This window comes from Lissotriton vulgaris, unplaced genomic scaffold (genome assembly GCF_964263255.1).
Source record: "Lissotriton vulgaris unplaced genomic scaffold, aLisVul1.2 SCAFFOLD_899, whole genome shotgun sequence".
Lineage (NCBI taxonomy): Eukaryota > Metazoa > Chordata > Amphibia > Caudata > Salamandridae > Lissotriton > Lissotriton vulgaris.
Window position 1 is genome coordinate 285,748 of NW_028243076.1, and position 14,921 is coordinate 300,668.

The 14,921-nt window shown below is 47.0% G+C and overlaps 1 protein-coding gene across 1 annotated transcript in view; it reads right to left on the reverse strand.

The window, feature by feature from the left end:
• The window catches only part of LOC147668713 (N-acetylneuraminylgalactosylglucosyl-glucoside beta-1,4-N- acetylgalactosaminyltransferase 2-like), a 528,736-nt gene that overhangs the window by 180,867 nt on the left and 332,948 nt on the right, over positions 1 to 14,921 (reverse strand). The window contains exon 6 of the mRNA XM_086948488.1: positions 5,564 to 5,744. Coding sequence (XP_086804614.1) covers positions 5,564 to 5,744 — 181 coding nt within the window. The remainder of the gene's footprint in view (positions 1 to 5,563; positions 5,745 to 14,921) is intronic.

Below are 14,921 nucleotides of genomic sequence, written 5' to 3' on the forward strand. Positions count from 1 at the left end.
ATGTGTGTGCTTTGGCTTTTTGTGTATCCAAATGCGTATCCCATTTTAGTCTCTTGTCAAACCATATACCTAGGTAGCGATACTCATTACCCGTCTCCAGTTTAAGCTCACCTAGGTACCAGTTAAATCTGCTTATTTTTTTCGCAAAGCAAAGGACTTTAGTTTTATCTAGGTTGACAGTTAGAAATTTACTAACACAGTATGCGTTGAAGGCATTAAGCTTTCTTTGCAGGCCTATCTCTGTCTGGTCTACTATAACCAAATCGTCAGCATATAATAGGCAGGACACCTTGTTTCCGTCCATTCTAGGACTTGCGCTACCCTCGACCTCTAGATGGGCCGGGAGGTCTGACAGGAATATAGAGAATAACTGAGGCGCTAACACGCAACCCTGTCTTAAACCGTTGTTTATGGGTATTTTTTGCGTTAAAGAGCCCACCGTATCCTTGATGACTTGCGCCCAGTTCTCATTGTGTAATTCCTTTATTATTGACAGAAGGTGACTGGGAATATTTACTTTCAACAGTGTTTCCCATAGGCATGCACGATCAACCGAGTCAAATGCTGCTCGGAAGTCAACGAAACAACAGCATAACTTGCCATTTTGTTCCGTTGACTTCTTCGCCATCGCCCACAGTGCAAAACCATGGTCTATTGTGGAGTGTCCTTCCCTGAATCCTCCCTGTTCTATAGGGACGATCTGGAGCTCTTTTACCCATATGTTAAGTTGATTCAGTACAATTTTAGAAAAAACTTTCTCTCCTATATCTAGGAGGTTAATCAGGCGATAGTTTTGTGGTGCCTCCATGCTTCCCTTCTTATGGATGGGCCTAATTATTGCACCCTTCCAGTTAGGTGGCATTTTGCCTTCTGTTAATATTATACTAAACATCTGTGCAAAAAATCTTGCCCACCAATTTACGTCTGACTTTAAAATTATTGCTGGAAGATTGTCGGGACCTGCTGCACGGGTTAGTTTCAGCTCTCTTATTGTATCTTCAACTTGTTTTACGTTAAATTTAGCTTTAAGGTCTGCTGATATTTCCTGCCATTTATGTGTCACTACCTGGGTTATAGGGGCTCTTGCCCCATACAATTCCCTAATATACTTCTCCCATGCGGCCTCACTAACTACACATTTTAGTTCCCCATCAGAAGGGCTAAAGGCTGCCTTTACCAATTTCCAAAATTGTCTGAGGTTTTTTTCCTCAATCGCTTCCAACAGATTTGACCAACATTTCTCTTTAAATGACCTTTTAGCGTCATTTACCATTGTTTTGTACTCTCTTTTTAATCGGATTATGTGGTCCTGTCTCTCCTGGATGAAGTTCTTTTTTTGTCTTCTTTGTGCTGCCCGAATCTCCCGTTTTTTGGATTGGCACTCCGCTGAAAACCATTTTACTCTACTGGGTGGTTTCCCACTAAAATTTTTGACCCTTTTCAGTTCTATTCTTAAACACCGGACTACTTCCTCTAATTTTCCTATGAACCAGTTCAAGGTTTTATTCTCTAGATTTTCCGGCTCAATTTTAATTTGCATAGCTGACAGTTTTGCCTGATATTCCTCCGTGAGTCGTGTCGTCACACGTCTGGGGTACTCAACCTCCTGGGGGATCACTTTATGTCTGGGTAAGCTTCTTCCCCCCTGTATTGTTAGGTGTAGAAGGTTATGGTCACTAATCTCTTTTTGTTCCAACTTAAATTCCCGTACTTGGGGGAAGTTCCAGGCTTGTAAAAACATGTAATCAATTGGGAAGTTCTGAGAGCCTATTTTAAAAGTTTTCCCTGCTGGGCAGTCGTTCTTCATTCTTCCATTCAGGCATTGAAAGCCCCTGCCTCCTAGGAAATATACCAGATCTGATTCCTGTTTCGATATCTCCCCTACTGGGAAGCTTGCTGGGTTTATTCCAAACACCTCTAACATTTCTCTGTTCCAAGTATCTGCCTTTTTTGGGTTTAGTTTATGATTGAAATCCCCCATTATTATCACAGTATCCAATACGTATTTTTCTACTACAAAATCTACATCTTCTTTAAACAGCTTCATCTCATTCTCGTACTCTACACTATTATCCCACTGCATGTATACATTCATTACAGTCAACATTTTATACTTCTTTTCCACTGTCAATAATTCTATTCTGCTAGTCAGAACCCATTTACATTTCATTTTTATCGGTGTTACTTCTCTGAGCACTTTTGTTGAAACCAATGTCATTAATCCCCCCGACGGGCGACCAAAGCTCTTTTTCTTAGCCGGGCGGTTTAGTTGTAGGTATCCTTCGTTGATCGGGGTTTCGTCGCATGTCCAGGTCTCTTGAAGCAATGTCCACTTTATTTACTATGTCCTTTATAGTTTCTCTCTTTTTCTCATTGCCTAGCCCATTCACATTCCATGTTAGGAGACCTAGACTTTGCGACACCCCCTCATCCTATTCTACCTCACTCATGCCACCCTCTTCTCCCTCAGCCTCCGTATGACTCTCGTTTAGATCGAACCTTGGGCTACTACATTGTGACCAATTACCCCATGGGTCTTCGTTTCCTGTATTGTCTATTTCTATGTTCAGACAGCTTTGGTTTCCTTCCTCATCTTTATATAATTTCACCTGTCTTCTCCCTAAACCTGCATGATACTTTACTCACTAGTGCGGCTGAGATAAAATCTACTCTCTAGTGCAGGGCAGTTGTAATCTACTCACTAGTGCAGTCGAGGTAGAATCTACTCACTAGTGCAGCAGAGGTGTAATCTACTCACTAGTGCAGTGGAAGTATAATCTACTCACTAGTGCAGCAGAGGTGGAGTCTACTCACTAGTGCAGCGGAGCAAAAATCTACTCACTAGTGAAGCAGAGGTTGGAAATACTTATTAGAGCAGCAGAGGTGGAATCTACTCACTAGTGCAGCGTAGGTGGAATCTACTCAATAGTGCAGCGGAGGTAGATTCTGCTCACTAGTGCAGCGGAAGTATAATCTACTCAGAGCATCAGAAGTGGAATCTACCCACTAGGGGACAGTAGGCAGGACAAGCAGGGTGGGCCAGGGGACAGAAGGTAGGAGACGTGTGGGGGGCTTGGCAAAAGTAGGCAGGACCAGCAGGATAGACCAGAGGACAGTAGTCAGTACTAGTAGGGTGAGCCGGGAGCCAGTAGGCATGACAAACAGGGTGAGCTAGGGGACAGTAGACAGGACAAGCAGGGTGGGTTGGGGGAGAGAATTCCGAACAAGCAGGGTGGGCCGGGGACAGTAGCCAGAAGAAGCATGGTGGGCTAGGAGACAGAAGGCAGGGGAATCAGGGTGGGCTTGGGGATAGTGGGCAGGACCACAAGCGTGGGCTGGGGACAGTAAGCAGGACAAGCAGTGTGGGCATGGGTGCAGAAGGCAGGAGAAGCAGGATGGGCAGGGGACAGTAGGCAGGAGAAGCATGGTGAGCTAGGAGACAGAAGGCAGGGGAATCAGGGTGGGCTTGGGGATAGTGGGCAGGACCACAAGCGTGGGCTGGGGACAGTAAGCAGGACAAGCAGTGTGGGCCGGGGGACAGAAGGCAGGAGAAGTAGGGTGGGCAGGGGACAGTAGGCAGGAACACAAAGATGGGCTGGGGACAGTAGCAGGATAGGCAGGGTGGGACAGCGGACAGTAGGAAGGACAACCAGGGTGGGCCAGGGACAGAAGGAGGAAGAAGCAGGGTGGGCCGAGGACAAAAGGAAGGAGAAGCAGGGTGGGCTGAGGACTGAAGGAAGAAGGAATAGGGTGGGTTGGGGGACAGAAGGAGGAGATGCCGGGTGGGCTGCAAGACTGAAGGAAGAGACTCTGCAAGTCTTGGCCTCTTTTCTCCAAACCACAGAGTTGCAGAAACAAAGACCACAGTCTGCAAGAAACAGCGCCTCATTTGTCATGTCTTCGGTCATAGACGATGAATCACAGACATGTTTTTGTGCTATACTTCTATAATATAAAGAACAAGTGATGGCTCGAATGCTGAACAATGCAAACATTCACCCCCAGTCACCGAGATCTGGGTTTAATCCATCATTCATTCTTGCTCACCACACCACCCCAGTTTGGACCCAGCCATATGTAAATGAGTCTGACCCTGTTCCACATGGGAACAGTCCAACCCGGACTGCCAAGCCAGGTCCTCACTGGACCGGAAACAAGCATCCTGGGACCGGTTTCAGGACATGACCCCTCATTGGCCAGGCTAGCTTGAATCCAGTGGCCCAGTGAGCACGGGACCCATGTCAAGGCATACCCTTCCCACCTAGGGTGACAAAAGCAAACAAGAACAATTGACGGATGGAATGCTGAACAATGAAAAATGTTTGTTCCCAGACACCGAGATCTGGGTTTAATCCATCATTTTTTTTTCTCACCATGCCACCCCAGTTTTGACCCAGCGTGGCGTACAAAAACACCCATATCTGGGCATGTTTGATTTATTCAGCACTCCGTCCATCGTATTTTCTGTTTGCATTTGTCACCCAATGTTGGAAGGGTACTCCGAGATGTGGGTCTTATGCACCTGATTCAAGCTAGTCTGGCTGATGAGGGGTGATAACCCGAAACCGTTACAAGGATGCCTGTTTCTGGTTCAGGGATATAGGTCCTATAAGTTGATGTATTGTATCTGTTTGCAGAACTTGTTCTTCCTACTTGGTATTGTTATAAATTGGTGTGGCTCTCCTTCTTGAGTTGTTTTGTCATTTATTGATCATTGTGTGTATTTTCAGATATCTTGCACTCCCTAGGTTATAATGAGGGATCAGTATCCTGAGGAAGGCCAGTGACCCCTGTGGGCATTAATAGATGCCTGAAACATGTCAGTACAGGCAGATGGGGAAATAGAAATGTAACTCCTCCTATATACCCATTCTTAAACTTTTAATCCTGTCAAGGAGAGCCAAAAATAAATAAAGATTTAGGCACCCGCTTAGACAGCTTTACATAAAATTCTTTTTGCAATATGAATCCCTCATAAGAAAAATATTTTGTTTTTTCTTTGAATTTATATTAAAAAAATATGCACTCTGCCCTGAGGGTTGGTCTGCACCAGGGAGTGACGACGACCCTATGATGAGGCATGTCACTGCATAGTGGGTGAGGGCAATCATAAACATTTCTTGTGTTTTCCAGAACAGATTTTCTCAACAGATTCTTTCATACATCTTCTCCTTTCCCCCTTTTTTGGCTTTTTATATTTCCTAGCTCTGGTACTTAGGATTACGGTTTTGTCCTTCTCGTGGAGAGAGGTTGATAGCTTATTTGGGCGAACGAGTCCCTCCCCTTTTGTGTGTGTATATATATGTGCAGTGATACTCACCAGTGTAGTCTGCAGGAATATGATGCATCGTATTGGTGCACGTTACACGTGATGGTGTTTGTTACACAGCATGGTAAGCGTGCAGTGATACTCACCAGTGAAGTCTGTGTGAATTTGAGGCACTGTATTGGTGCACGTTACACGTGATGGTGTTTGTTACACAGCATAGCAGGCGTGCAGTGATACTCACTAGTATCATATTGGTGGGGCTACACAGAAAGGCAGACGTGCTGTGATACTCACCCGTATCCACGTCATGAATATTATACACAGTGCTGGTGTACGTGGTGTGCTGAAGGATGAAGTTCACCAGCTCCAGGTGTGGGGTAGAAATGGTCATCTCCTTTTCACCCCTCCCCTGCACCACTTCTGCTGAGACATCGGCTAGAGTATTGAAGGCTCCCAGGGCAGCAGTCAAGGTCACCTGAAGGAGAAGCGGTCACTGTTATGACATGTAGATTATTTCAAGATAACACCTCTCCTCCACACTCGCATCACGGTACACCTTAAAGTAACGCTATAGTAAGATGTTGAAATGAGCTAAAAACGGACTCAAATAAATCAAATTGATATTAGCCAGTTATAGTTCAGCAACCTAACTGAATGTAACTAGCACTCCCAGAATGCACTGCTTATGACTGCACATGTTACACCATATATGACGTCTTAAGTACATCATTGATGACATCACAGAGTGTGAGAGTTTGCTATACACTTATCACAAAAAAAGGTATTGAGTAAGATTCATCTACAGCCGGTGATGCCTTACATACAACAATCAATCTCCATTAGGGCTCTAATGAAATAGGGGCACAGGTTCAAGATATTGAGTATTTCGGGTGTACGCTGTCGGATCACAATCCCTTAAAATTATCCTGAACTGGGGAGTTCACGGGCTGCGATACCGACATGGCACCTTCTGGTGGAGGCTCTCGGGGAAAGCCAGGTCCACTCGGGCACTGGTGATCACGTTGACCAACACTGAAGTTACATCATCTGATATCATGATTGAATGGGATGCCCTCAAGGCAGACATAAAGGGCCACACTGTAAGACAGCATTTGTGGTTAAGCACATATTAATTAAAGACCTCCAATTGAAAGAAGATGACACAAAAGGGTTGGAAAACAGACACACACAAGATCACACTATTGCACCACAATTGACACTTGCACACACAATGAGGAAATGAAACTACAATGAGCACATTACCTACCAGCACACTCAAGGGCATAACGTGGGTAAGATGGTGGCAAGGCTCCTGAGGTCAAATGACCCCATAACCCCAATTTGGGCCATACGTACCCAACAGGATGTGATCAATACTGCCCAATCTGATGCCAATGCAACTTTTAAAAGATACTATGAGTGTCTGTAAGACGCTGGGGAACCACCAGAGGCTCTGGATACCCGTTTATCTGCCGTCCTGGTGCCCTCCATTAACACCGTATAGCGCAAAGAGCTACACACCCCTTACCACTCGAAGAGATACAGAGGGCACTTAAGCAAATACCACGAGGTAAAACTCCCAGAACAGATGGGGTCGCCATTGAGTTATCGCCTCGGCCATGACAAATGTACAAAGCTGAAGGGAGCAGGGGTCCCTTCCAGAATCCATATGTGAGGATTACTGGTCGTCCTCCACAAACGTGACAGAGACCTACTGAGGTTTGGCTGCTATCACTCTTGAATCTTGACTGTGAAGGGTTCAGGAAGGTGCTGGTGAAATGCCTGCTACAGATGTGCAAACTACTGTGACTCAGGATCAATATGGCTTCATCCGGGTAGATACACTCGAAATGTGATATTAGTCCTAGGATTTTAGTGCTTCTTGGTAGAAATCACACACATATGTTAGTTTAGGTCACTATATGAAATGGTGCTGAAAGGTGTAACATTAGCTGCTTAGATACAGCAGCTGTGTAGGGGCTACTTTGATGCTATATAAACAAGCTACAGACTTGCAGGGGAAGCTCTTTTAAGGATATGGAGATGGGGACATCGCTTATGTTGATATTATAGGTTATACACCCGCCCACAGTGTGTCGCTAATGACAAACTTCCTTAATGAATATTCATGGTGAAAATAACAAGTATATAATAATAAAAAATCGAATAAGGAAGGACATGTTTGGGTTTGTTGATTATATTATAATCAACATGTTTATTCGCAGACAAAGTGGCTTACAATACGCTTATGACTTACAGATACTCGATTCGAAGAATAAAAGAGAATTGGTTGAATTGAATTGGACAGTGTGGGTACGTCGCAGGATTTGGAACCCCAGTGTGGGTTGGAATTATCACCACATTTCAAGTAGGTTTTGATATCTGAACCTGATGTGGTTTTCCCTACTAACAGGGTTGTTTATAGTGCCCAATAGTACTGGTATTAAAGTACATTGTGGTTTCTTTTTGTTGTGTTTTCTACAGGGATCACGGATTTGGAACATTGGGTATTTATTAAAATAAACGATTTGTATATGGCACATTCACCATGTCACGTCACTCGCACAAACCCAGAATAACTTTTATACTATTGCATGTCTCACAACTTAGCACTACTTTACTTTATTTTGTTGCACAAGCACACGCTTTATATACATCATGACCGGCATTTGAGAGTGCACCTGGGGTACTAAGGTTGCAATGTTTTTTAATATCCGGACAGCTCTATATATTGGTTTTTAGAATATCTCCCCATCTTTTTCGGGTTATAGATCCTCTATCTTATGGAGTTTCCACATGTACAGAGGTTGAACTTTATAACTCACCACAAATGGCAATACCTTGCGCTGAACCCCTTTCTTATTGATTGCGTTCTGGAAATATGCTCATTGTAATGACTGTATGAAATTATAGCGCATTGAATACATAGGCATTTTGTATGTTTACATTTATACAGTCTTGAGAAAGTTGCGGGAATGAGACCCCCCAAAAGGTGATGAAACATGTGTTGGCTGAGGCTGTTTTTTTGACTACCAGAAAGACAAGAACGAGAAAATAAAACAACGAATTACTGGATGGAATTACAGATTACTTACTTGTTTTGATTACGATACATTTAATTGTGTTTTAACCATAATAGGGAAACCTTTTGTGTAAATTCAATGTGTGTTGGGGAGTAAAGCAATTTGTATATTGGGTTAATCCGGGGTAGGAACACCTTCTTGAATCTACACAGACTGTTACTGTTTATGGATTGGGTCAGGCGGAGTGGCCTCACTTGAAATAGAAAAGGCATTTGACACTCTGGGGTTTTGCACTAATTGGTGGTTCTCCGGAAAATGGAGGGTAGGTCCTTCAGATCTAAAATGGATATTATTTCTGTACTCACAACTGTTTGCGAGAGGATAGTGTATGTACAGGCCAGGGCCCATCTGTTTCTGTCTGATCCTGGAGCTATCCTTTGGCCATGCCTGGCTGTAATGAACTTAAGAGGACACATGACAATGATTCCTGGATGTAGGGAGTCTCACGTTAGAGGAGAACCAGTTTAATGCCAAAATGCGTTTCCCAATCCTATGAAATCATAAGACTTGGGCTCTGGTAACTGTTTCTTTCACGCTACGCTCACTCATTAGCCAGCACTCACATGTGCCACCCAGCAGGTTGAACCAAAGGTGCCCCCGCCATGGAGGGTCTCCTAACACACAGCTGCTACGGACAGGGAGCAGGGGTTTATAGACTGCCCTACTAAATGGAAAGCCTGAAGCAGTGATGGCGGTTGGACTGAACCATGAACTGACTTCTAAAGACTGGGGCCAATGCTTGCGTAACATCAAAAGACCTATCCAGATATTCAGTCACTTACACCACACACCCTGAGATGGGTCGGGCACACGTCCACTGGAGGAACATCTAACTGCCCGGGTGCACACAGGCAGAAACGCCAGTGCCCTGCAGTGCACAAGCTGCTGGTTTGTGTGAGTGAAAGACAGCTCCACGGAGGCCCCTCCTCTGTCTGCTGGGTTTGATGCAGCATTAAAAAAAAAGTGCACTTGTAACTTCATTGATTTACTATTGGTACTCGCACCACGGAGCATGGCCATGTTCTGGTGAGCAGCCTTCCCACCAAGAGTAGGGGAGATTTGTGTGAGGTGCTTGAGTGGGCGCCTGCTCACATGGACATGGTATCCCACCTCATACTTCTGGGGAATATGGGAACAAGGTTTGCACTCTGGTACTGAAAACCTAGAACCAATCAAGGCAAAACACAACCAAAAGCCACCCAGAGATGATGAGAGATTTGCACACTTGCTTAGCTGCCTAGAAACACTCGAGGCAACACCTGATGACTGACCACCCAGAGATGGTGCAAGGTTTGCACTCTTGCATAGCTACCTAGAAACACTTGAGGCAACACCTGATGAAAGACCACCCAGAGATGGTGCAAGGTGGCCTCAGTGCTGGGCTGACGCCTGAACTGTTATAAAGGATTTGCGACTCTTCAAAGGAAGATAGGCAATTGGCACATTACATTCTGACCGTGGCCCTACGTAGCTCACTGGCTTAGAAAGAAGCCATGGGAAGTTTGGGGGTGGCGTTGCAGTACTCCTCACTGTTTCATCCCAAGGGAAATTTGATCATGGAGAGGAACAACTGGGACTTAAAGCAATCCTTAACAGCTAGGGTAATAGGCTTTGGTGGCAGTTGGGTCAATCACCTAAAAAGGGGTCCAGAGAGCACTTGACAACATGCCAAGAAAATCCCTGGGGGGGCGTTCTTCATATCCTGTTCGGGATAAAAATGTGGGTACCAGACCTTGATTGTGGCAGCACAGTGGCAGATTTGACATCAATGATCGTTTGACTGTTTTACAGGACCTCTGGGCATTACAAAGCAATGTCCAAATAAAAGGCACTGCCACTGCAGAAGTGATAGCTGTCCAGAACAGTACCCAGTCAGAGAAAAGATAGTTGACAAAAAAGAATTTGGGCCACATTACAGAGCGTCTGTACCTGTCCTGACTGTCAAAGGAACAAGAACAGTATACTGTTTCCGCCACTTGAGGGCTGCAAAGAAAAGAGATTTGTCTCAATTGATCTGATCAAACCACACTATGTGGCCAGTAGTCAACAGTAGGCCTTGTGGGCTCCTGGGTAGCCATCAATCCCCTTTTGCTACCATACAGGAAGTTCAGATGGAAATATTAATAACTTTTGAAGATGCCATTCCGTGAAGTGAAGGAGTTACTAACAATGGAATGGAACTTGTACCTGTTGAAACTGTGTAACATAAACCTACAAATGGCACATTGATCTCAATTTGGCCTAATACCGACATCTATGTGAATATGTCTCCAAAGGAGACATCTGCCAATTCAACAAAACCTGCTGAGCTACCAAAGAGAGATCGGACTGCGTCTGGCTACTACCTTGATTTTAAAGATTTCTCATTGGACCCAAGTGAACCCGAGTTACCGCCACCACCTGTTCCCCACAAAAAAAAGGATTCATGGTTTCTACCTTTGGCTGATAAAGACTTACTTTGTTGTTCCCTGGCTACAGATCGGGATTGTAATTGGTGTACTATTCAACATACAACATGTGAACTTGGTCCTGAAACTGCATGCATCATCACACCATGAACAAAGGGACTTGTCCTTTGTGAACATTACAGCAGTTCCAGTCCCTGAAGGAATTGTTTGGGACAAAGTTTCCTATGATGTGTATGGTTCTACTGAACTTTTAAGAATACCTCATATGTTCAAAATTTCTCTTATTGATATAATCAGTTCTAGTACTCTCTCTGTTGATTGGGAAATTGAAACTGTGCATACTATTACTGTCTGATTTAAAACAATCCACTGCATTTTCAAATGATGAATTGTAAGATGATACATCTGATTCTGGTGATATTTTCTGTTACCAACACTATGGTCACCATTGTTTGCTCAAAGCAAGTATCCTACATAATTTTCCCCTTACCATCAACACCACCGAAAGGTAGGTCAGCAGCATTTGCACAGACGTTTGCTTATTATTCTGGGTTTAACACTTCAGACCCGGCCTCTTATTAGGCTTGAACCTATATCTGCAAAGCAGAATGCGCTCACTAGCACTAAGCTGATATATTCTGCTTCCTTAATTTCACAACTGTCTTTACAGGGTTTTGACATTTGGAGGGACACTTTAGACATGAAATCTGTCTGATGGTATAAAGATTGGCAGGTTAATGGAATTGAGGCCCTATTTAGAGCATGCCTCATAACATGTGAAATTAGTTAGCGAATATCAAAGATTTGAACACACCTCTGATTCCTTCACTTACACACTATGAGGGTTGGTAAAAATATACACTACACAGTGAGGATACATTAGATGCCAGGGGTTAGAAATGGGATCTCTGGCTGGCCAAGGCTCGCGCCAAAGTCAGTCAGAGACCACCACTCTAAGTCTGGGCAAGGGAGTTACACGTCAAGATAACCCCTGCTCACCCCCTTGGTAACGTGACACGAGCAGTAAGGCTAAACTCGGAGGCTATGTAAGTTAAGCGTTTGCGCGCGCACCCAGCAACAACACCCAAGGCCCACCACAAAGGAAACTCCACACAAGGTTATATATAAGAATAGCCTTTGTATTGTACCAAATACATTAGATAAAAACACACACTTTACAATGTGCCAACAGGCACGGGCAGAATTTACAGGGGATATATGTACAGGACAGGGCCACATGGACCACTGTCAGGAATAGGCACTTTTAGAACTAGAATACTTGTTGGGAATAGCACTTGGTAGAATTAGCACTTGTTGGAATAGTAATTAGAACATAGAACATAAAATCACTGTAGCACAAAATAGAAAATAGAGCACACAACCAGTAATCACTGGTAACAGGTAAGTACCACCTACGCAACCCTAACCACCTTAGGAGAATATTACGCAGGGAACCTCACCGTACATTTAGGGGTACCAGCATGAACACATTACACATGATGCGTCACAACATTCAGAAGTGTAGGGAAGAAAACACATGATGCATAAACATACATTCAGCGGTGTAGGAAAAAGCACATGATGCATAAAAACACATTCAGAGGTGCAGCACAGAACAATTCGCAGAAATTACATAAGCCACAACCTGTGACTTGTCCGCAGGCCAACTGGCCTCTCTGGGGCTAGTACCTCCTGTGTCCCAATGTCAGGGGGCCTAAACGGAGCAGCTGCCCACTAAGTGCTGGACAGCTGTGGAGATGATGGGGCGAACACGGTGGAGCCTCGCAGGCTCTGGCCAAGAACACTCATGTCCCCGTGAGCCTCGCTGGGCTCGAGAACAACTGTGGGGAAAAGCGGGAGCCTCATGGGCTCTGAGCAAAGGCTGGCTCACTGGGGGGAGCGGCCCGCTGCCAACCGGGGCCGCTCTACCCTCGCAAATGCCCGCGGAATGTAGGAACCTCCCAGGGCTCGAATAGGCTTGGGCCCATTGTTGGAGTCCCCCCTCTGGGGACTCGAGATAGATACAAATGCCCTCTGAGTCGGTGGAGCCTCGATGGGCTCGAAAGAAATGCCCCCGCTTTGGAAGAGCCTCGTGGGTTCTGAAAATGAAACAATGCCTACTGTTGGAGCGCCCCGCTCCCAAGTGGGGCCGCTCGAGTAGGGGCACCGGGGGGTGCGTGATCTCGCACCTTCTCCCTCAGTTGGCGCTCACTCACCGGCTATGCGTCAGGGATCTCCTCTGGTCGCCCGGTCTTGCCGTGGCGGCTATTGTGCGGCAACGCGGGGCTCTCTCTCACCACACGGGGGCCCGTTTGTCACCGCAGTCCTTCTACGTTGGTTTTGTGGCGTGGCGTGGGCTCTCCCTCGCTCTCGGGAGGCCCAGGAACAGACGGCTGCTCCTTCCTCTCTTGGTTTCCACGTTGTCACGTGGGCGCGGGCTTCCCTTGGGCAAACGGAAGTCCCGCCTCGCCTCAGGCAATTCTCGTCCTGAGTTCCGGTTTCGGTGCTTTTCGGCACACGAGCCGCGGCAGTGAATGAGGGGAGACACCCGAGGGGTAGGCTCCCTCTAAATTAATATTAAAGCGAGGTGGGCACTCGCTTGGGGGGCACAAAACGGTACCAGGTCCCTGGTGGGGTGGGCACCCGCTAGGGATCTTAAAAATCGGCAAAATAAGCGGAGTGGGCTCCCATGCCGAAAATAAGCAAAGGGGGATCCCCACGCCGGGGAATCCCTCAGGAACCGGATCGCCACACCAGCGGCGCAATGCGCTACTTTGAGGGGGAGTCCAGCACTCCCCAGGCGCTGGCAGGGCACAAAGTTCCAGAGAACAGCAAAAAGTCCTTCAGGAGGTGGGGGGGCAGGGCTGGGCCCAGGTGCCAGCTCACAGGGTCCTCCTAGGCAGGGAGGCAATCCCCAGTGGCGGTCCTCCTGGCGCCCAGCAGCAGCAGCAGGCCCCTCTCCATAAAGGATCCGAGCAGAGAACACTTTGCAAGGGGACACAGCCCCTTTTTATACATTAAATCCCTTTGTCTAAAGGTGCAGGCAAGGGGTGAACCAGATACAACTGGTTCCTGAGCACTTTGTTTTGGCTCAGCCCCTCTGCCTATTCACAGGTTAGGCTAGGGTCCTTAGACGCAACACAGGGTGCGGAGCCAGCATTGTGTGGGGAAAGCCCAGCCCTATTCAGGTCGCAGGTGCACCCCTCCCTCACATCAGCATGCTAATCTCTCCACTCACCACCGGGGCAGACCCATCCAGACTGATGGAGCCAGGCTCACCAGCCAGCTCCAGCCAATCACACGCCAGCACCCTTACTGCACACGCACACCAATGTCTAGGAGTGGCACTTCCACACTAGACACAATCACGCCGCATACATCATTACGCAGCATTTAATCACACGAGCTCGCACATACCAAACTCGCACCTGCACTCCCCACGCATCAGGAACAAACATGGACACATACATTTCACCATGCATTCCTATGGGAGGGCAGGCCAACCTCACTACACACACTCAGAGTGCGCACGCACTTTCCACTGGGACACAGTGAAAGTGTGCAGAAGTAAAAAATCACTAGCACTGGGTCACCACACGAAGCAACAAGTTTAGGGGTGAACCTGTGTTGGAACCGGCCTCGTGGCGTGGTCCCGCTTCTCCCGCCTGGCGGGCCCTGGCCAACATGGCCCCTGTCCTCCGGGCTGAAGAGACCCTCTCCAACCCTGCATGAGGGCCGCCACCATGGGCGACCCCCGCTCTTCCCCCATCAGGACATGACGACTCCGACTCGACCACACTACGGGCCCGATACCTATACTGGGCCACCCTCACAGGCCTCGACTCCATCTTGGACCTCCCTCATCCAGGCCTCGTGGCCTCGGCCCGACCCCGGCCGCGGCCCCAACGCAGCCCGGACATTGAGGCACCAAGATCCGCCCAGGTGGTAAATCGGCCACTTGGCACCTCACGGAGGATGAGAGTTTCGAGGGGCCTTCAGCCGCCCCCGGACGCCGGGTTTCGATCGCCCTCCTGCCTCCCTGGGCGCTGGCTCCACCCCCCTGCTGAGTGTCTGGTCGCTCCCATCCCGGCCCCTCTGGCCCCCAGGTGCGAGGGTCCGGACATCAAAGGACTTCAGACCTATATCTGGGGCAGCCCTGGA